The 24,375-nt window shown below is 39.6% G+C and overlaps 1 protein-coding gene across 1 annotated transcript in view; it reads right to left on the bottom strand.

The window, feature by feature from the left end:
* The window catches only part of TDRD3 (tudor domain containing 3), a 109,169-nt gene that overhangs the window by 65,664 nt on the left and 19,130 nt on the right, over positions 1–24,375 (bottom strand). Inside the window, exons 2-3 of the mRNA XM_053455429.1 lie at positions 6,738–6,837; positions 1,806–1,871 (exon numbers count right to left, since the gene is read on the bottom strand). Of these exons, the coding sequence (XP_053311404.1) occupies positions 1,806–1,871; positions 6,738–6,837 (166 nt within the window). The remainder of the gene's footprint in view (positions 1–1,805; positions 1,872–6,737; positions 6,838–24,375) is intronic.

Consider the following 24,375-nt stretch of genomic DNA (forward strand, 5'->3'; position numbering starts at 1 on the left):
ATCATGATCTCTGGAGCAGAACCTTCTACTGTTAGATAAGAAAGGTTGTTTCAAAGTCTCCCGAAAAAAAGAAAAAACGCTGTCTGGAATGTCTGAGAGTTTCAAAAAGAAACCGATAACTGGCAGCTATATAACAATAAAAAATAGAACAAACATTCTACGTGAGAATTTTCAGTAGTTTCATATTCAACTTGAAAATTGTCTGACATGATGACGTAACGTGTACAGTAAAATACTAATCAGTTGAAATAAAATAATTTAATGAGAATTGAGTTGTAACAGTGTGGATCGACAAAATACAAGTGGACAAACCGAGTACTCAGAGTTATTACTATTATATGCGATATCTACAAATAGAGGGGTAGCACCCTGTGGCCCACAATTATGTTACTTTTCATTTTCTTAAGTGATAAAAAAGGAAACCTATAGCTTGAATATAAAATGGTTTATAGTCCATGTGGCTCTAGGCATTAAGATCATCGAGAGCCTCTGCCGTTATTAAAACTTCTAACAATTCACCCTTAGGTGGAGTATGAGTCACAATGGGCATGACATGCTTGAAAGTTAGTGGTGCATAGCCAAGACCCGCCACATTTGTTTCTGCAGATCTTTTTTTTTCCCAGTATCTATATACTTGTCAATGAAAGGTGATATTTTTTATTAGCTCTGTGAAAATCCTCCACTGGCTCCATATTTCCCTATAGAATTAAATTTAGAATCCTTGTACTAACAAGTAAGGCCCCTCCATAACACTGTTCCTCCATACATTTCTTCACTCATAAAAAATACTCTTCTACTCTATCTTTATATTCTCCCCATGGGCTAAGGCTCTCCTCCTAACTTATCACCTCTTCCTTTTCCCATCTACAAGATTTCACTCGGACTGCCCCATATTTCTGGAACCGACTTCAACCGAACCTTTGGCTTCCACCCACCCTCCCAATATCAAAAAAATCTCAAAAGGCACTTCTTCAGAGAAGCCGCACCATCTTAGCTGCTAGAACTTCCTTGTCACTGATGCCCAACACTAACTCTCACCCTTTCTCTGTTCCAGGGCTCTCTCCACCTAATTTATCGGTTTGTCTTAGTCTGTCAATTCTAGTTTTGCCATATCCCTTGAATATGTATTCTAAGAAGCGCTGCGTAAATTGTTTGCGCTATTCAAAATAATAATGTAACAAGATTATGTAATATCTCTTGGGAGTCAGTTTAATTCAGCAAGGAAAAATCCACAGCGTCGTACTCTTATAATGCTTTTCTCAAGCAGATTAGTTACTTGATATTTTTTAATGTTCTATATACAGAATGTTGCTTATTTTGCAACTATGCAAAAAACATTCCAACATTAGAAATAAAAATTACAATAGCGGTTAAAACCAATGTTTCTTGCTTTGATAGCGTCACAAGAAATACATGCACACCATGTTTTCTCATAGAAGCTTATGTCAATATATATATATAATCTTTATTCTAGCTCTCTGATCCTAATGTTTAAGACATTTTTTTCCATTTGTCACACATGCAGTCACCAGGTGATAAGCTGGTAAGCCACAGCACATACTCTTCTCACCACCAGTCAAGCCTGATTTACTTCACCAACTAAGCTCTCTCCGGAGCTTTCATAAAACATGCTTGAGCTTCTTCTGTCAGATACGCACAGCGAGGGATGGAGGATATACGGCTTCCATGTGATTTGAGAGGTCAAATGCAGAAACATGCAATTTTAACAAAATTCCTTGCATGCATTCTCCTGAGAAATAGCCCTTTAAAACGTTAAAGGAAAAGTAATGTAGGGAGCTACTTACCTTTTCTACTTTGCCTCCATTAATGTCACCAGGGAGAAATTTCTTTCCTATGCTTCTCAGATCTGTCTAAAAAGAAAATGAAATTACAGTAGCACAGTGTGTGTCAAAACATTGAAATTCCATTGACATTTTGTAACATAACATAAAAAGGCTAATGCCTTGACATGAGGACCAGCAGCTCTTCAGATGTTAAGAGGACATTAAAGCTAGTGCTGCAACAGTAATGTAATGTGTGTGTTTACAGTTAGGATGGAAATATGAATGAATAGCTAGCTACAAAGATAGATCTTATAGGACACACTCAAATATGGAGATCCCAACTCAGAGCTGTCAACTAAATGAAAGGGAAGTGAACTTGGAGTAACTTGCAAGTTTGAGTTTCAATGAGCTCAATGTTAATAGGCTTTTATTAAGCATGGACAGTAATACGCAGTGAAGCTCGTACAAGACTCCAACATACATGTAAATAACTTAAGCAAGCGGAGGTGTGTCACTAATAAAATAGGAAAAACGATACTAACAAGAGGATTCCAAATTCATTGCACCTTAATAGTGTTGTTATTTCCAAGCCCTACACGGTCCTGTTAATGAACCAATGTACCTACGGACAGGACACCTACCCTACTTACACAGTTAAACTGATGGCTTCAAAGATATTTCATGAATATATTATGTCACTGCCTCAATCATTACACTGTAACGCACACATTTTAACTGTGTCATGCTTCAGGTGATATGGTTGATAAGGTACTGATCGGAAATGTTAGAAAGTTCTGTGCCTATAAATGAAACGACCTGCTAGCAGAGGTACTATGGGGCAAGCATAGTTGAGTACTTGTAAATATTGTAAACAACCTCAAAAAATGTCAGTTTTATAAACATATTCAGGAACAGAGTGAGTTTCATACTTTCAGTAGGAAGTATCACAACTGCCATAGAGAATTTAGCACTACAAATGATTTATCACTTGCCAGGATCACACACATTTTCATTAATTTCCCCCGATGCCTCAGTGAAGCCCGTACTGGTATCCCACTGATCCATGAAAGGACTAACATATGCTGCCTAAAAACTCTATTGATTTAGCAGGCTATGCATGAAAAATCATTTTATAGAAAAAAAATGAAAATGCTGTTTGTATGTGTAACAATTAGGAGTGTGGATAGTCTGGACCATTATAACTAATGTAATATAGCATACACAACATTATAACCTACATTTAAATATTGAAAAACCATAGCCTAAAATTATTCGTAAACCTCAAAAGGGATAGCGCCGACATGAAAAAAAAATTCTCTCAAGGTGACCAATAGGATGTTTCCCTTGATCGGTAGATAGGATCTAATATAATCTGCGGGCCAAAAAGAGCAACCCTTATTCACCAACACCCAACCTCAGCTGATGGGCTGTAGACGCACACTGATAATGCTGCTCATATCTGCCAAACAGCTGCAGGGATACACAATTCGTATCTGCATGTCCCGGGCAGGTTTTTTTTTCCCCACTTAGCCCAGCAAGGGACTTGTATCCTCCTTGCAGTCAGCCCGGATGATGATATCCGGCACGATGTTCAAGCCCTCACGCAGCCCCGTTTGTTTCTGGCTGCAGGCTTGGAAGAGGAAGTAAAAAAAAAATATTTTTGTATCAGGACAACTAGATTGTCATGAGGGGCAAGTAGACTGGGCTACCATTTAAGTCCCCTGAGCTGTCAGCAGAAAATACAGAAAATTAGGTGCGTCTCCTTTTTCTGATATATTTCAGAATGTTGCTAGCTCTTTTAGGTTCGTAAATGCCCCAGTACACCCACATTACAGAAAAAAATAGTTACTTGCTAGTAGCAAAGATAATTGGTTATAATATATTAAATCAAACAATTTAGAAGCAGTTACAGGTCCCTCATGGGCAGAACTAAGTAGTACTTGTCAATTAAACAAGGATAGGAGGGGTGAACAAAGATCCATCCTGCCTAAAAAAAACTAAATGAAACAATTAACTCCACAAATGTTTTGCAGAGCATGTGTATAGTCCTTGCAAAGAAAAGGAGCTGGGTGAGGGCAGAAAGGATTCTGATAAATCCCTTTGGGCATTTGGAAAGAAAAACTACGTTGCATTAATCCGTTAAGTACTGCACAGTTTTGTGTTTAGCTGTAATTTTCTTCTCATTTAGTGCACCCACACATTATAAAAAATTTTCAGGACAGTAAAGGCTTTCTTTAGATTCTTTTGATCATATTTCATTTACTAATTTTACTTGTACTAATGGAGAAACTTGCTTAATAGATTCCATTTGTCCTGAGTTTAGAAACACACAATGGTTTTATGTTTGGGGCGTAACACACACATTGCACTTTAGGTATACACTTACAGCCCCTGGTATATGTTACTGCCAAGCAACACACCAATATGTATGCAATGATATCTCCTGAGTACAGTAACACCACTCATGCATAGAGTTGCCGTGTTGTTTGGGGGCTAAAAGGCCACAATTTGGAGGCGTGCGTTTTTCAACTTGGAAATTTGACGTGGTCCGTGTCCTAGTTGGGACATCTTTGATTCTATGCCTATTCAATTTTCCCCATCAAACCATATATTTTTGAAAACTAGAGACACCTCAGGGTATTTCATATGTTGATATTTTAACATTTCATGCTACGATTTTTGGGAACATGCTCATAAAAAATCTTTTAATTTTCTCTTTTTTTTACCGTATTTGCTCAATTATAAGATGACCCTGATTATAAGACGACCCCCAAATCTTAATATTAATTTAGGAAAAAAAGAAAAAGCCTGAATACAAGACGACCCTATAGGAAAAAAGTTTTACCAGTAAATGTTAATTCATTTAAAAAAATTTTTAATAAAAGCTATGCTTGAGAAAAATATTTTGGTTTTATTTCCTTCTATTTTCCAACCTGCCCCCCAGTTATGCACATCTGCCCCAGAAGAGCCTTATACCCCCTATATGCCACTGTGCCCCATGATATGCCTTTTAACCCTCTAAACGCCACTGTGCCCCATGATATGCCTTTTAACCCTATATGCCACTGTGCCCCATGATATGCCTTTTAACCCTATATGCCACTCTGGCACTTAGAGGGTTAAAAGGCATATTATGGGGAAGAGTGGCATATAGGGAGGTTTAAGGCATTTCAGGAGGCAGAGTGGCATTAAAGGGGTTAAAAGGCATTTCACAGAGCACTCTGCCTCCAGAAATGCCTTACACCCCCCATTTAACACTCCCTCTCCCTCCTCCAAACTTACCGGTGCTTCTGAGTTGGGGGGGCGCATAACACAGGAGGGTCCAGGTCCCCTGCATCTGAGCCCCAGGTGCTTAGTCCGGGCAGCATGTATAGCTCCACGCGAATCGCGTAGAGCTCTACACGCTGCCCGGACTAAGCACCGGGGACTCAGAAGCACCGGTAAGTTGGAGGGGGGGGCATAACACAGGAGGATGCAGGTCCCCACACAGCCCGGACTAAGCACCGGGGACTCAGATGCACCGGTAAGTTGGGGGGGGGTTAACACAGGAGGATCCAGGTCCCCTGCAAAACCTCGTCTTATAATCGAGCAAATATGGTATATTTCAATCATTGCTTTCTAAGCTTGGATTAAGCCAAGACGTGCCAGGCTTGTCATCGGTCCTTAACTGTATGTTTTTCCATGAAATCACATCATTGGTCGTTAAGGTTAAAGTGTAAAAACAATAAAGCAGCTTACAAACAGTTTCCCCTGGACATTACTAATATAACATGGAGATAAACGAAAAGCATTTAAAAGTTTTCGATGTAAAAATAAAATGAATGCACACTGCTTTTTTCTTCTTAAATATAGTTTGTTTGGGAAGAACTAAGAGTCAGAATAACCTTTTTCTGGTTCATGTTTGATGTCGCTAAAACATAGAATTAAGCCAATTGCTTGGTTGAAACACAAATCAGTACTGCCATGCTTTAATTAACATAAGAGACTGGAATCCAGCAGAGAATTGCTTTAGCTCTGTAAGAGATGAAGTATGATGGTACAAAAGGTTATTAAGTACCATTACTGCTTTTTATTTATAAAACTATACTTACATATTTTTATGGAAAGAGGATTTATTGTATTCAATCAGGTTTTAGCATAACAGAACATACACAATAAAAAACCTCTGTAAAACGTTGTCTAAAAGGCTTTCTTTTTAATAAGATTAGGATTTATGGAAAGTATGGCCAGTATAACTGAAACATGCTATGTCTGTCTGATTTACAACGAAAAGTGTTTCGAATTATAAACATTAGGCAGCAGTGCACAATGAAGACTTATGCCGTATATTGGCAGCTGCAGGTTAGCTGCTGATTTTCCTGGAATTAGAGTCAGACTATACTCATGTTTCCATGTGATTAAACTGAATTTACCTAGAATGCCTCCGTAATACGGTAGGTTTCGAGCTATACACAGGGGCGTAACAATTATGGTTGCAGGGGTTGCAACTGCCACCACCACTTTAAAGCTGTAGGAAAGGACACTGCATCCATTTCCTGCAAGTGAGAGAGAAACATGCAAGCCTTTTGTCCCCAAACAGCTTGCCTGTGCTATCTTGGCCTCCAAAGTTAGCACAGGCAAGCTGTTTGGGGGCAAAGTTGGCACTGAAACCGTTTGCTAGCACTGTGGTACAGAATGCTTGGTGAAGTCAAGGAGGGGCCGAGACAATTGTTGCACTGGAACACTGTGGTTTCTGGTTGCACCCCTGGCTATCGGATCAAGCAGGATGTGACCTATATTTTTCTACAGTAGTTTTACAGGAACCACAGAAAAAAGGCCACATCTACATTATTTCATCCAAGAAAGATGGACATGAAAATGGATCTTGTCTGTAAGATTTTAAACAGCAATTATTTTAACCAAAATAAATGAAACCTTAAAATATAACATTTGTAAGTCAAAAGTTGAACCTACATTGAGGGCAACAAGGAGAATGGCACTTTTATTGACTTTATCTGATGCAGACTTGGAGACTTCAGACTTGCAGGCTTCAAACCCCTCTTCTGAAAGATACCTGTAAAAACAGACAAAATAGATCTAACTTTAACGTATGACACAATAGCCACTATTTTAACAAATGGCTTGCATACAAATTGCCATAATTCAAAAACCATCTATGTCCATTGAAGCAGGACTGTTAACCAGCTTACATTAATGTAACATATGAATATATATCTAACCATTTCTACTTTCAACTGCGTTTAGGTATCACTCTTAACCCCTTCATGACAATGGCTGATTTTATTTTTTGTGCCCTTCGTGACAACGGCTGTTTTAACATTTCTGCGGTGCTCATGTTTAGCTGTAATTTTCTTCTTCTTGTTTACTGAACACACACAAGTTATAAATGGTTTTCTTTCAGGACAGGGGCTTTTCTTTATTTTGATCATTTCTATAAAAAAAAACCTGCTAAATAGATTCTACTATTTGTCCTGAGTATAAAAATACCCAATGTTTTTGTTTTGTTTTTTTGCTTTGTTTCTGCATGTTACGGGGCAATAAATATAAGCAGTGTTTAGAAACCATGTTTTCCAAATCTGGCAATTCTTCCCTCCATGTGCTAGACACCCCAGGGTATTTCAACTCTTTCCATGCACTAATTCTACAACCAGTCTTTGACAAACTTTGTGGTAGTGTTACTCACCTGTCCTCAGTTCCCACGCTGTCACAACAGCCGCAGCGTACGAGAGGGAGACCCCCCCTCCACCGCATGGTCACCGCCGCAGCAGCCCCACGAAGGAGAGGGAGACCCCCCTCCACCGCATGGAGATGGTTTGGCAGGAGATTCGAACTTCCTCCGCGGTACCCTATTTAAGCTCCTCAGTCCAGCTATACCTTGCCTTCTGATGGTCGTCTATGCCTTGTGCTAGCGCCCAGATAATGTTTACCTTCCGGATTCCCGTGTTTTGACCTTGGCTTGCCCGACTACGTTAATCTCCTGAATCCTGACCTCGGCTACATTTATCCTGCTCTCCGGAATCCTGACCTCGGCTTGTCTGAACTTGTTCTGTCCTGGAGTCCTACCTGACCACGGTGACTCCTACTACTTGTACGTGACAGGTAGTCATTTTTTGCATTTTCTTTTCACACACATTTTATACAGGTACGAATTAACCCATCCTGGCTTATGTCACTGTCACACAACACCCCAGTATGATACAGTGATACCACCAATGCATAGGTTTGCCTGGCTGTTTGGGTGGGGGGGGCACATTTTAGGTATGAATTTACAGCTCCAGGTATATGTCACTGTCACACAACACCCCAATGTGTGTTTAGCAACATCTCCTGAGTACAGTGATACCCCACATGCATGGGTTTGTAGGGTTGTTTGGGGGCTACATTTGTGATGTGTGTTTTTTTCAGATTGGAAATTAGACATATGGTCATCCTGCCCCCTGTGTTAATTCGGACACTGCTGTACACGGCCAATGCAATCAAATCATACAGTATTTTAACGCTTTCCATGCAAGAATTGCTTTAAGATAAAGTGCTAATTTTAGGACTTGCTAATAATATATATATTGCTTTAAGATAAAGTGCTAATTTTAGGACTTGCTCATAATATATATATATATATATATTAGGGCTGCAACAACTAATCGATAAAATCGATAATAATCGATAATGAAATTCGTTGGCAACGAATTTCATTATCGATTAGTTGAATCGATTATTATCGATTATAAAATGAGGGTTTTTTCAGAGCAAACGCTCTGAAAAATCCCCCTCATTATATAATCCGTTTAGTCTGACTCACCGTCTCACAGCAGCAGCTCCTACTTACTCCCCCTCCCTGTAATCACTGTGACAACTGGCCCCGCCCCTTCCTTCTCCAGGCCAGAACCACATGGCTGTGACACTCATCTAACTGTAAGTATATATATATATATATATATATATATATATATATATATATATATATATAAAAATATATATATATATAATGTGTATGTGTGTGTATATATATATATATATATATATATATATATATATATATATATATGTGTATATATGTATGTATATATGTATGTAATATATATATATATTTGGGCTACTGAAAGTTAGGGGAGGTGGGGGTTAATTTAGGGGCAGTTATGGTTAGTGGGGTGTTTAGGGTTAATTTAGGGGCAGTTATGGTTAATTGGGTGTTTAGGGTTAATTTAGGGGCAGTTATGTTAATAGGGTGTTTAGGGTTAATTTAGGAGCAGCTGTGGTTAATGGGGTGTTTGGGGTTAATTTGAGGCAGTTGTGGTTAATGGTGTGTTTAGGGTTAATTTAGGGGATGCTGTGGTTGATGGGGTCTTTAGGGTTAATTTAGGGGATGCTGTGGTTAAGGGGGTGTTAAGGGTTAATTTAGGGGCAGTTATGGTTAATGGGGAGTTTAGGGTTAATTTAGGGGAATCTAAATCCTGGGGGCAGTGAAGTGACATATCTGGGGGTATAAGGCATATACAGTATATAAGGCATATGTGGGGAGGGCAGTGTGGCATGTCTGGGGAGGACGGAGTGGTGTATCAGGGTGTATAAGGCATATCTGGGGGTAGAGTGGCATATCTGGGGGTAGAGAAGTGGCATGTCTGGGAGGCAGGGTGGCATGTCTGGGGAGGATGGAGTGGGGTATCAGGGGATATAAGGCGTATCAGGCACAGTGGCAGATGTGGGAGGCAGCATGGAGTGGCAGATGTGGGAGGCAGCGTGGCATATGTGGGAGGCATTGTGGAGTGGCAGATGTGGGAGGCAGCATGGCGTGGCATATGTGGGGAGGGCAGGGTGGCATGTCTGGGGAGGATGGAGTGGTGTTTCAGGGGGTATAAGGCGTATCAGGCACAGTGGCATGTGGGGGGTAGAGTGGAGTGGCAGATGTGGGAGGCAGCGTGGCGTGGCAGATGTGGGAGGCAGCGTGGAGTGGCAGATGTGGGAGGCAGCGTGGAGTGGTATATGTGGGAGGCAGCGTGGAGTGCTGTGGTAGTCAGCGTGGCATATGTGGGGGGGCAGCATGGCATGTCTGGGAGGCAGCGTAGCAAGCCTGGGCTCAAATGTGCATATATTGGGGGGCTGGTTGGGAAATAAAGACACGAAATGTATTATCAAAGTTTTTTTATTCTGCTGTTTGTATTTAACATCATTTGTTTAGTAAATTATTTTAAATAAATTAAAAATTTACATTCATTTTTTTTATCCGATTAATCGATTAATCGAAAAAATAATCGGCCAACTAATCGATTATTAAAATAATCGTTAGTTGCAGCCCTAATATATATATATATATATATATATACACACACACACAAAGATATATACATACATACACAAACCGTATTTCACCGACTATAGGCTGCACCCCCCCCACACACTTTATTCGGGGGTTTAGCACAGGAATGCACAACTCGTATCGCCCGGGACATGCAGTTGCGGGCGCCGGGCAGGCAGTAGGGTTAGGATACACATCCCCCGCAGCGCTGCATGGGACCTGCACCCTACTCTCCGATACGCTGAGACAGCCTCCCCTGCCAGCACTTTACACGGGGAGAGTGCAGGCACTGGAGATTTACGCGCATCACCGCAGCCGGTGAACAACCTCCGCTGCTGGCATGTCTACTCGATGTGCTGTAACAATATCCCTTGGGGGGGTTTCGACATTGCCGGCAAGGGAGATTATTAAAGCATATCATGCAGACGTGCCGGCAGCGGAGGTTGTTTACGCTTGCATCGCCGCAGCTGGTGAACGTCTGCGCGATGCGCTTTAACAATCTACCTTGCCGGCAAAGTGCCCCCGAACCCCCCCCCCCGTGGGAAGTCCTGCGGCGGAAGTGCTGGCACCGTAACTTATATACACCTATTGCGCAGATGTCCCCCGCCGGCCCCGCAAGACACCCGGGAGTCTAAATTGGTAAGTCGGGGGGGGGGAATCTTGGGGCAGCATATCTATTACACTAAGAATCTCATTTTTTCTTTAAAAAAGCACCTAACATTTAGGGTGCAGCCTATAATCGAGCCAATACGGTATATAAATAAATAATATTTTTCGGAACTGGAAGGTTCCCTCTGATGGTGACATCAGTGGGAAGTTATTTTAACATGTTACCATTCTTTTTTATTGATATTTTACTATTCCCTTATTACTAATTGTGATTAGAAAGCAGGGCTCCATTGACTTGCATGGTTGAATGCAAGCGATTTACGTTCAATGTCGTTTACAGTTCTGGCACATCAATTGTCACTAACTGGATGTTTGTGCATGACGTGCCCGGGCCGTCAATTGTCATCAAGGGGTTAAAGGGTACAATCAAGTAGAATACCAGTGCTGTGATGCAGTTTTAACACAGAAAGCAGGATAATCTACGCACATCTTGACAAACAGCTTTATTAAGCATCATATTGCATCAGTAACGGAAAAAAAGAATTGTGTAAAAAGTGCAACAATTGTCTTATTTAGAACAAACTGATTTAGTCTAAAAAGCAACATGGCAGTCTTTAAAACAAGTAAACATTCTTGATGAAGTGATAATGCAGAATCACAAACAAAAATAAAGTGGCTAGGCAGGTATAATTGATAGGTGCCTTAAAATGATTCTACTCCAGTAAAATAGCAAATCTTTCAGAAAACTGACACAAAATGTCTCAGAATAAGGTGAAGGAAGTCTTAAAATAAATCTGCTCGTTCACTTCGCTTTGTTATCTTCAAGCATTAGATGGCAGAACGCAGCATGAAAGACAAGTGCTCGATGAAACAGGAAATATGATTGATTTAATTCCAATCGCACAGTCATGAAGACAATGTGAATGTTAAATATACTGCAGCAACAACGAAAAGTTAACACACATGAATACTAATCTTAAACTGCCTATGATTTTAATATAAAAAAAAAACCCTCTTATTTAAGAAGACGAAGAAATAAGATAAAGGGAATTTCAGAAATGTACAACCTTTATTATAGGTTAACAATAATTCTTATATCTTGGATACATGAAATAAAGTAAAGTCTACAGAATATTTGTATCTCAAATTTTATACACATGTAAGTGTGGAAGGTTGTTCCTGCTCTTCTTATATAGCACAGAAAAGGAAAACAAAAGCATTTTTTATTCCAATACTGCATTGTATATACACATTTTAATAACCAACATATGATAGACGTAAGGAAAAAATATTGCACGCCTGAATAGACAATAAAAAGGCATCATGATTTTTCTTTTCCGTGACAGACTAAAAGGCGAAATGGATCAAAAGAAGACACACAAGTACTTAATGCCTGAAGAAAAAACAAAGTAAAAACATGACATCTGTCACTATCTAAGGAGAAGGCAAGATCGTACCTGCAAATTTGCAGAAAATTAGAGGCTACAAATTGAATGCTGCTTACAATTCCCAGTAAAAATGTTGCCAAGAAAAACATTATTTTGTAACCAACAGCAAAAGTACAATAAAAAATAGAAAGGATCTGGGAGGCGACCAATTAATGACATATGAAAGAACGGGCGTCCTGAGGAATTCTTCCAAGTTTAGTTATTGACTAAACAGACACAAAAGCGGGAGTTGGAAGGAGAGTTTGAAGGGAGAGTTGTCATTTAACGTCCTACCATCCTATTACAAATGGCCGACCGCTACCTTTAGCACCAAGAACAGCTTGAATGGCCCTCTAAAAACCACCTCACAGATTGAACTATGCATTATACAGTGTCAGCTCAGCCATTTGTGTACAAAAAGAAAAAAAAAAAAGTAGGAATGGCCCTTTATAACACATACTGAACTCCCGCCAACCCCTGCTTTAATCAATAAGCTTCCTTGACATTGACATTTCTTTCTCTCACACATATATTCAGGACCCTGCCCTTACAAAATCTCCCACTATATGCAATTATGTACATTTGGTACAAAAATTAGAGACAAGTACAAATTCAGTGTTATCTGCAAAAATGAAAGGTAAGACATGGTAAATTTAAGCACATATCGTGGCTTTAATAGCCACTGCTGCCCTTATGATGAAAATACACACACACCTTACTGCAATCGCCTTAGAAAAACGTCTGGCTATAGGGTATGGCAAGCCCTTATGTAATTCCCTGAATGAACTGTATCATCCCTATAAAAAGTATTAAAAAAAAAAGCAAACAAACTGGAGCTTTCTAATCAGTTCCCCAGCGTCACTGAGGCCCACGGAGCAGGAAAGCTGCCCCAGAGAACACTTGTTTACTGAACAACCAGCTAAAACAGATTTTCCTCCCTCTCTAATGAACAGCCTAGACTTGTAGCATGCCAATGCCAATTATTTCTTTTCTGAAGTAAAAATATAGCAGAATAATGTTTCCTTTAAAGAAACTGACACGCTAATAGTGTATTTTTATCCAATTAGCCAAGAGGGTGATAACGTGCCTGGTCAACTGAAGCCAATTTGCGTAGAGATATTAGATATCTGGCACCTACACTCAACTGCTTCCAGGCTCTTCTAGCTACAAAATCACGCGTATGAAAATGGAGTGTAATTGTGTGGGTTAATGCACAAATAACCACCGAACCTTAATGTAAATATTCATAAAGAGCATCAGAACTTGCTCGAGGGAGAAATAGTTTAACCTAGGAGACAGAAATAGGAATATAACCGCATGAATTAACTACTTGTAGTCTACAGCGTTTATAAGTTACAGTAATGTTTTAATATAAACTATTATTAAATGCATACAAAGCAAATTTGAGATGCTCACCAAGAACGGCAGGCTTCATAACCTGTCCTATGGTGCTCCTCTGCTTGGGGTCATCTCAAGTTTTAGCTCTTTTATGCCATTACAGAGGAAACAATTGAGCGGGGGCAATTTTCCCCCGCTCAAGATAACCATCAACCCCAGATGGACATTTGTCAGCAGGGGTCCGGTTGGTATCCCTTTAGGAACAAGACAGCATGGAGGTCCACATCTGGACTCCCATTTCCACTTGAGTTGGGCCTCAACAGATCCCTAAAGGGTGAAATACCATTAAAAAGCATATGAGAACCTCACACAAAAAAAAGGCAGCTGCTTCATAGCCTGTCCTACTGTGCCTCCCTGCTTGAAATTTTAGCTTTTAACATATCTTCAACATGCCAGAGAGCTATACAACCACAAAGTTCTACATAAAAAAGTTTGGATTGCCGAGCAGTTGGGAGCTACATGGTTCCTGGGAAATGTCATGTCCTGATTTAAAAGCATAATTATATTTATAGCAATGTAATGTATAACCGCTGTTATGTTGTTTCTATTAGGTCTTTTAAGCTGTAGAACCGATACACTCCCTACCCATTAAATAGTCTGAGTGCCTGAGTGTCCAAAAAAGAGACAACAGGAAAAGGTTGAATGATGCCAGCATTAAGCCAGCTAAAAGATAAAAATGACAAACAAGGCAGTCAATGTGCACACCCCCATAAGCATTTCCACTATGGTCACAGAAGGCAGTCTGGATGAGAGAGTATGCGAAAGCAGCACCGGCTCAGGAAAGTATAACTTTATGTACGTATATGTGCTATCAGTATTTAATGTGTCATATTAGCCCTGAAGGCACCCAGTCATCCTAATTTTTTTTGGGAAGACAGATCCTACATACAAGTCAATAGTCGGACATGCTCCTTGCGGAAAGTTGTATTTGTGCTTAGATGCACAAATTAGAAATAAGGTGTCAAGGATATTTTTTTTATAAAAGCAAGAGCGTGACACGAAGAACGTAAGATTAATCGCTAAAGGCTTGAAGAAATCGTTGGAACTGGTTAATATCTCTGTTTGTGAGTCTCTCATATGCAAAACACTGAATAGATGAGGAGTCCTTGACAGGAAGCCACGGAGAAATCCGCTGCTCTCATTTTGCCTAAAGTTCACCAAAGAGAACCTTTAAACTCCATAACGCTACAGGACACCGCATACCAACATGAAAACATCATCCCAATGGTAAAGTATGGTGGAGGGAGCATTATGAGCCACAGGGCCTGGACAGCATGCAATTGTCATGGTATCATACAGGATAATGTCAGGATGGCTGTCCACCAGCTGAAGCTCAGTAGTAAATCTACTACGGTGGCTTAAAAAATGTGCCTTTTGGAGTGGGGCAGTGAGAGTCCAGACCTTAACCCATTAGATACTCTGGAATAGAGCTGAAACAACGAATCGATAAAATCGATAATAATCGATAACGGAAATCATCGATAACGATTTCCGTTATCGATTAATCGAGTGATCAATTCGTTGTTGGAGCACTCGGCTCCTTTTACTTACCTCCGCGAGCGTTCCCCGCTTCTGCTACACGCTCTGCAGTCTCCGCCTTCTTTTAGCTACGTGACGGATGTGACGCGTTCCGGAGGTAAGTATTCTTCATGTCTATGTGCACGGATCGCACAGAGCCACTCGCACAGAGCGAATCGCTCTGTGCGAATGGAGCCACTCGCACAGAGCGGTTCGCTCTGTGCGAGTGGCTCCACTCGCACAGAGCGGTTCGCTCTGTGCGAGTGGCTCCATTCGCACAGAGCGGTTCGCTCTGTGCGAGTGGCTCCATTCGCACAGAGCGGTTCGCTCTGTGCGAGTGGCTCCATTCGCACAGAGCGGTTCGCTCTGTGCGAGTGGCTCCATTCGCACAGAGCGGTTCGCTCTGTGCGAGTGGCTCCATTCGCACAGAGCGGTTCGTGAGTGTGGGTGCAGGGCAGAGTGGGGGTGGGGGTGCAGGGCAGAGTGGGGGTGGGGGGTGCAGGGCAGGAGACTGGGTGCAGGGCAGAGTGGGGGTGGGGATGCAGGGTGTGAGTGTGGGTGCAGAGCAGAGTGGGAGACTGGGTGCAGGGCAGAGTGGGGGTGGGGATGCAGGGCAGGGTGTGAGTGTGGGTGCAGGGCAGAGTGGGTGCAGGGCAGAGTGTGAGTGTGGGGGCAGGGCAGAATGTGGGGGCAGGGCTGGGTGCAGGGCAGAGTTAGAGACTGGGTGCAGGGGCACAGTGCAAAGTGCTGGGTGCAAAGTGCCAGTGCTGGGTGCAAAGTGCCAGGGCTGGGTGCAAAGTGCTGGGTGCAAAGTGCCAGGGCTGGGTGCAAAGTGCAAAGTGCTGGTGCAAAGTGCTGAATGCTGGGTGCAAAGTGCTGGATGCAAAGTGCCAGGGCTGGGGCAAAGTGCTGGGTGCAAAGTGCTGGGTGCAAAGTGCCAGGGCTGGGTGCAAAGTGCTGGGTGCAAAGTGCTGGGTGCAAAGTGCTGGGTGCAAAGTGCAAAGTGCTGGGGCAAAGTTTCTTGAACAGTAATAGTCCACCTCTTTTCAGAATGTTTGGGGTTATTTTGTTTCATAAATATTGTGTTTGGGTTCTTGTACTTTGAAAATATTGTTTTTTATTACATCATAACAAAATAAGAATGTTAATGTAAATTTTAAGTTGTTTTTTAACATCCAGTTCATTAAATTCTTTTAAATAAACGAAAAATTTGCATATTGTTTTTTTTATCCGATTAATCGATTAATCGAAAAAATAATCGGCCGATTAATCGATTATTAAAATAATCGTTAGTTGCAGCCCTACTCTGGAATGACCTCAAGAGAGAGTTTCACAGCAGACATCCTAAGAATATGGCTGAGCTTCAGCACTTCTATAAAAAAAAAAAAAAAAAAAAAAAATGACCAAAGGAGGTTCGACCAGTTCACCGACTTTTTCCACCAGCACTGTGATTGTTTAAGTTTTGTGTTAACTAAAGACCTGAAATATTATCATCACTTAAGATCATTGGGCTTGTCTATAATTGTGATTTAGATGTAGATCAATACACATTTTTTACAAATAATTGCAGAAGACCAAGTAATTCCAACTTACTTTTTGCAACTGTATCTAGTAAGTATAAATGCAAGGGAGATCGCATATACATATAAATATTATGTTATGAGGCTTTGTAACGTAATGGAAGAACTTAAACTTAAAATGTCTTCTCAACGTACAAATAAACTTGAATGACCATTATGCCTGTAGAGCCAAACTAAATTAATGTACAGAAATAAAAGTTTTACTTGCTTCAGAGGTTTCTCAAAATTTAACTGTTCCAATAAAAGTTTAATACATTATTTAAAAGAGCTTGCAAGAGTAAGTACTTGGTGCGCCACCCAATCAAATCACGAAAGTACTACGTACAATACACATAGATAACACATTTTACACAAATTTGGTCCTTTTATCCATGTGTGAACACTTCAGGCGATAAATGATTTAAATAACTTTTCTATTACTCGATATCCCATTTTTCTATCTAATGGAAAATGAATTAAAAAAAATTCATTTTTTTTTTTAATAAATTATTTAACTTTCAGGAGAGTTATAAAACTGGTAATAAAGTTTAATACATATAAATGATTCATGAAATTAACCACATCTGGAGAGATTATATTTTTTGATACATGCTGGAGACATTTGTGCAATTGCCAGGGGAAATAAGAGAACATAATTCAGCGCATTTCCCAAAATATCATCTTTACATATTCAAATGAAGGAAGGGGGAAATGAGCATTCATGCACACTGCTTAGCACATAGTCAAGCAACCCATTCACAACCTAAATTAAAGTTGTACTGTCACATAAAAGTAAACATGTAAACGATTGCAAGGATTTGATGATAAACCCTGGGTCTTAACTGCATGGTGACATTGAAAAAACATTATAAAACCTTGATAATCTAAAATATGAAGAAGCAAATATTGAGCTCTTGAGGCCAATTCCAGAACTGAGTGACTGTATCATTAAGAGCAAACTTTTCTACATCCTTTTTTCTAATTGTAGCAGAACTACAAATGAGTTCTTAGCCAGTTCCCAGCCTGCTTTAGGTTTTCATCGAGATTCTAAGAAAAAATAAAGTACATAGCATCAAAGTGAAGTTTAAAAGTAGAAGCAGCAACAGGTTGAGGTTAGGCAGGATGTACATGGTGAAAGGGCAAGCAAACGGAATCGCGTCCGAACACAGGATAAGGTGGTTTATATAGCAGACAATACTGGTCTTGTGCAAGGTGCTTCCATGGAATAGGCAAGTCAGGTTTGGTGGCCAGCAACATGAGGACAACAACTGCATCTACCATTTGCGTACGCTTCCAAAGTAACACCATGATATCTGCTGTAAAAAAATACATTGTCACAACCTGGGGTGAAGGGGTAATGGAGGAGCCTTGCTGTACAGCTTACTGTGGAATCGTACTGTATTCCAAGATACAAGACTGATGACTGGATGGTACATACAGGACTGCACACTAAGACTGAGATAACACTGATAATAAGGTAAAGCTGAGACTTTGGCCAAACTGGTGGATGCCACCCTGTGGCTGGAAGCCCTCAGGCAGGGCACTTGGCAGGAAGAGATAACAGAAGATACTGGAACTCTGCCCTCGGGTGGTTGAGCCCCCAAGTCAGGGGTTCTATGTCTTGCTAGGTGAAAAAAGCACAATTCACAGCAACCGATCAGGGGGGGCAAACACAAAGCTGCAACACTCTGCAAGCAGCAGCTACTTATAGTGCAGGGCTGCACAGGATAGGGTTGTAAATCTGACACCATCAAATTGGAGCAAGAGATCCAAAATAGGTAGAGTGGCCACTAGAGGCTGAAAGTGGAAATAGCCACAAAACCAATATACCGGTAATTCATACAGGAGCCTGAAATGCAAAGTGAAGCCATGACAGGCAGACAATTTTGCTGCATATGGAGTAGGCTTCAGCCTTGATCAGGGAGGTAAATGAGTATGTCACACCAAGCTACAGACAACATCCAGTTCCTATCAAATGGTTAAATGTCAACCGGTCACCAACGTAGACAATAAGTCTACAGAAGAGTTGCTATTTGAAATGTAACTCAATATTGCAGTGTTTGAGTGTTGTGGCTGCAGATGACATGGTTGGAATGGGGGAAAATGTGTGGTTTAAATTACTGTGTATAGCTGTAATGTAACACAATGCAGTATAAAAGATGATCGATTTTAAAATGAGGACCTTCTCCATGTACATACAAATGAAAATCACATCCGTGCATACAAAGATTTTCCACGTGCTGACAATACTTAAGTTAGTAGCATCAGGATTTTTAATACAGCAATGTAATTCCTGAGTTAGCCACATGATGGCACTAGAGGTTTACTAAAGCTTTATGACAAGTATTAACCTTAGCAAAGTTTTTCCCACAAACCATATACAAATGTTATTGATTTTGCATCTGCAGTCATTGTATATATTGTATTGTAATGTATTTCTAAAAATGGCTAGCAGGTAATTTTTGGGACGCTAGAGCACATTTTTTTAAAAATTTAACTAAATACACCTTAAAATAACTAAAACAAACACTACAGTTTGATTAAATGGACCCCAGACAAAAACGGAACTCATTTAAGATTTCAAATCAGCGCAATCTTCGTAAGGCCTTATGGTTTCCTTCAAATACCAGAAAGCTATGGTATCCAGCATATTACACTTTAAATAGCAGGAAATGATTTAATTGTGCCTTTATTCCAGAATTTCTAGATGCATATCGACTGTAAAACAGTTAAATTACATTAAAGACCTTGTCTTTGAAATTACAGAAGACACGTTTCAGAACTAAGAACAGACACATAACAGTGACGAACATGTGACAGTGTTAAAGGGATACTTCAGCCATCATATGACCTATCGGCGCTCATTTTCATTATATACTTACCTCCAGTGAGTTCTAATGCTGCCGTGGCAAAAACTGATGATTGACAGGCATAATGTATTCAGGAAGAACATCCTTACATCAACAGATTACTGCTTACCAAATGCTTTCCATGATAGTAGAAATATACCCCTTACCTTCTTACATTCCCGCACAACCTCCCTATGGACTATAAGTTCACAAGAGAGGGAGCTCTTCTCCTCCTCCTGCATCTTAATGCGTGGTCATATTACGTCAATTTGGTATTATGTCTATTTTGATATTCATTTTCCCCTCTTCTTGTGGCTGTAAGGCAGTGTTAGGAGTAAATTTATAATTTTCAGGGAGTAATTTAAACTTTTTTTGAATCTTGTCACTGGCAGTTTTTAGATTCAGACATATTATTAAAAACTTAGTAACAGAAAAAAAAAAAAGGTCACTGATGAGAAAAAAAAATATTGCTGTATCGGTGCTTTTCATTTCCACAATAGTGTCTGGTGATGCTAGCTTGTACCCATCCTTGCACAAGAACATATATTTGTCTGTTACTAAGTATTTTTTTCAAGGCTGCATTATTTGGCCTGAATCATAAATCCAAGTCAAGTTATTTGGTATTCATCGTATAGTGCAGGTAAATATGCCAGGCAAGTCCTAAATACAAAAGAAGTTAAAACAAGGCTTGAGAAATCCCTGAAGTCAGGTAGATTTTTAGATGCAGATCCTTACTTTTTTTTTATTATGGAATATGTCTACATCTTCCTGGCTCTTAAAAATTCGAAGCTGGCTCCCAGATTTGTCTGCCTGTGTAATTTGCTAAAATATATAAATATCAAAACAGATAAACAAGAACGTTTAATAACTAGTACATTAATATGTCTCTGAAGGATTGTGGTTCAGGATATGAGGTTGAAATCCCAAATCACAACTTGGGACAAATGGTGTGACAGAAGGACACTGGAACACAAATCCATAACAGTTGGCAAGTGTGTAGATACACAAATCTACCAGCGATAAATGTCAGCCAACAAAGAAAAATACACTTCTGAATGAGCACAGCTTTGTTAAAAAGGTTTTGTTTGGTATAAATACAAATGTACGTTGTGGAGAATTATAAATGAGCGAGATGGACACCCCAGTTATTTGCATGAAAAACTGAATAAATGATTTTTAAATAAAGCTTACACTCAGTCTTCTCTTACGAATATCTAAATGTAATGTCTATATTAGAGCCACCTATATTGAAGTTTCCTCCGTATTTATTAGTTATATATCTATATACACACACACACACACACACAAGATTATTATAAATGTTACACAAACATTTGATTTATTTTCGTCCATTTACTCTAGCATCAATAACAATTATTTTATAGAGAAAAAAATCAATACAAGAGCTGCCATCTTGCCGGCACATCGTATTTATTAAATTGCTGTTCTCCAAAGTCATTAAAAAAAAACCCTACAGGCGAATCTCAAGGTTGTAGACAATCTAGAGCTGGAAGCTTTGTGTGTAGTCTTCTAAATCACAACAAGTTGAGTCTAGGAAGCATGTAACAATGTCCTACTTAGACCACGAGAAACAAAGGCTATAATTTAAAAAAAATAGAGCAAAAAAAAACTTGTTATTCAGTTTTGGATTCAGCTACAATTTTATCAGTGGAAGTCCCCCTTTAATTGAATTTGTGTATTTAAGAATTTTACTTAGTACATCAGTGGATGGGAAACAAAGTTCAATACGTATTTTTTTTTTTAAAAGAAAACGATATCAACAACGCAACAGAACAAACTCACTTTAGCAAAAATCCACAAGGTGTCTCCCTCGTCACACGGAAAGATTCAAATTTCCCTTCAGAAACTTCGGGAATAAGGTTTTACAGAACTCAAAATCTCCAAGGTGTTTCAAAAACTTGGTGCCTAAGTTTTAATGAGAAGGACTATGCTCCATGGCTGCAAATTTAACTCAGAGTTCACCTGTGTAATATTATTGAAGTACAGAGACATCTTCATGACTTTCAGCTTTATCTACAAATTGAAGCTAACAAAAAGAAAGCCTTTATCTCACTGTAGCTCAAACTTCATAAATCATATTACTCAATGTAATGCTTTCTGAGGCAGCCTCCAGCTGCGGCAACCTTTTTGCATTTTCATGTCTGAAACAGTGCTATTTAGTGTAACAAAAAAAAAACTATCCTAACTAAAAACAGTACTATTTAGCAAAGAAAAAAAAACTAATGGTCCTGCAAAGGGCACCAAGGTGCATCATAGAGATAAATCTCATATTCATTCAACAACAACAAAAAAATACACATGGGCTTAAACCCAGCAAAAACAGATTGAGTTTATCCCCCAAAATATGGGTCATGTTGGTCCAATATAGATTTTTACAAAGTTCCCAGAGATTATACAATTTGGGAGACTTCTCTCCCTGCCACTGCCTTTCAAACTGCCTAAACCCATCAGCAACCAGCAGCAATGTAAAGAGACATCCCAACCTCGCTGCATTATAAACATGTGTGAAAGCTCTATCCTTTTAAACAATGATCTCTGCCCCCTTGCAAATGCATGTTGTGCTCAATACGGAGCTATAAAGTGTAGTCTATCTGGACTTGTGAGTAATTACTTTTTTTAAATTACAATCCATTGTACAGTGCTACATAACAATCAATAAATAATAATAGAAATCCTTCAGTGCATTGTTCTCCAACAGCAAAGCTTGAGGCCCAATCGTGCCATACCTTATTTTCTATATAGCGTACCCACCTTTGTTGGTATTCACCCTTAGAACATCTCCTGCAAGAACAGGAAGACAACTTTCTGACACACAGCCAAAATGTTAGGCTTTAATCATAGAGTCAATTATTCGTTTATTAGACTACTATTATGGTCCTAACAAGCTACAATGATTCTGCAGGGCTTTTGTGTTTTTTCTTTGGGGGGGGGGGAATTGTTACAGAATCGAACTTATAACTTCGCTGTAATGTGGCTGACATCCCTTTATTAGACGCCTGGAGTAGTTTAGGAGAAAAATATAAGTTATTACTAAAACGGAACAAGTCAGGAAAAGCCCTGATAGCTTTCATTCTACTTACAAGGTTTCCTCAAATGAAATGTCAACCTCCTAAACGAAATAATGCACAAAAAGAACATTGGTCTCAATAAGGCGACATGACATCTTCAGAGAAAATACAACTGACCTTACAAAAAGAGTTTGGTGTCTATGCCGCCACGTGAACGCGTACAACAGAGAAATACACGTCGACTCACCCTGCAACCTAAAACAAACGCTTATTACAAGCTCGATATATCAATAGATTTTTGAGCTTAAACTCCTTCATATTAAGACAGAAATTGTTCCATTTGTAATGTGTAAGTCACCAAGCAGTGTGCGGTTCCTGCTTTCATTATCCAACGGAAATGCAAAAAAAAATTAAAATAAAATAGCAAATCTAAAAAGCAACGCTGTTTTGCTTTGAGCGTACATCCAAACAGAACATGTTTTTGTGATTATTGTAAAATACAGAAGACTGCACTATTTGACATGACTAATACATATTACAAGCTAAGGCAGCTTAAGCCATTCTGCTAAAAACTGCTGTGTGCCGCACTGCTGAATGGAAAATATTTATTTTCTTAAACGTAACTCGGTTGAGCGGTGGCACATAAATCCTGCAGCTATATGTATTTGAATAGTTTGAGAAGCATACATTTTTAATACCAGGAAATATTTTTTATTGTCAGATCATGCTGCTGCATGTACTCGGGACAGTAATGTGTTTTAGACAGATAACTGTGGGAAGCAATTTCAGAAATTTAACGTTCAATCTGTACAGCTTATTCATCTTGTTCAAAACAACAATCAAAAAAAGTGAAAAATATGGATTTCTGAAATCCCAGTAGACGCTAGACAAGGGAAGAATAGTAAACACACGACTTCTGTACCTTGGTAATTCACATAATGTATCTCCAAATAAGGGAGACACAAAAATTATCACAGAAGCCTTGTCGGTTTATGATTTTTAATGTAAACTGATGAGTGCTGGTGTGAAATTTAAATATATATATATATATATATATATATATATCACTAAAAATGTTATCTGACAAATCAGCTGGTGCAATATTAACTCGTTAAGATGGTTAAATATCTTGAAAGACTAGTGTGCTAACGGCATGGACACGCTGGATCTGAAATCTGCCCCTGGCTGCTAAGGGGAAATGGGAGCATGCAACTCCTATACAATCTAGCTCATTTGGTGTGGAATAACTTGACTGGCTCGCACAGAGCCCTGACCTCAACCCTGTCCTATGGGATGAGCTGGAATGGAGATTGGGAGCCAGTTCTTGTCCAACATCAGTGCCTGACCTCCCAAATACCCTACTAGATGAATAGGCAAACATTCCCATAGAAACACTCAAAAATCTTGTGGAAAACCTTACCAGAAAAGTGGAAGCTGTAAAGGGGGACCAATTGCATATTAATGTCTATGTATTTGGAATGCAATGTCTTATAAGTCCCTGCTGGTATAATGGTCAGGTGTCCCAATACTTTTGTCCATATAGTGGACATGCTTACTGGCTGGTGGTAGTGCCAATAAAAAGACAGGAAGCAACCTGCAGGAAAGAAACGACCAACGTTTGTTACTCAGCTTTTCAAGCCTGCACCATTAAGGAGGAAAAAGCACCACAGTTCAATTGATCTCTATACTGACTTGTCCACATTTATTATTGCTCTTTATAAATACCGCATACCGCCCCCCCAAACACTTTATTAACACTGTAAAAGGTTTATGAAAACAGCAAGGAAACAGGCTGTGCTTGTACTACAAAATTTCTCACACTGCACAAGCGCTACTAAAAAGCAAAGCTATAGGAAAGCCAGATGGGTTTCATAACATTTAACAACTAAGTAATTTATGAGTTGCAAAA

This window comes from Spea bombifrons, chromosome 2, assembly GCF_027358695.1.
Source record: "Spea bombifrons isolate aSpeBom1 chromosome 2, aSpeBom1.2.pri, whole genome shotgun sequence".
Classification (NCBI taxonomy): domain Eukaryota; kingdom Metazoa; phylum Chordata; class Amphibia; order Anura; family Pelobatidae; genus Spea; species Spea bombifrons.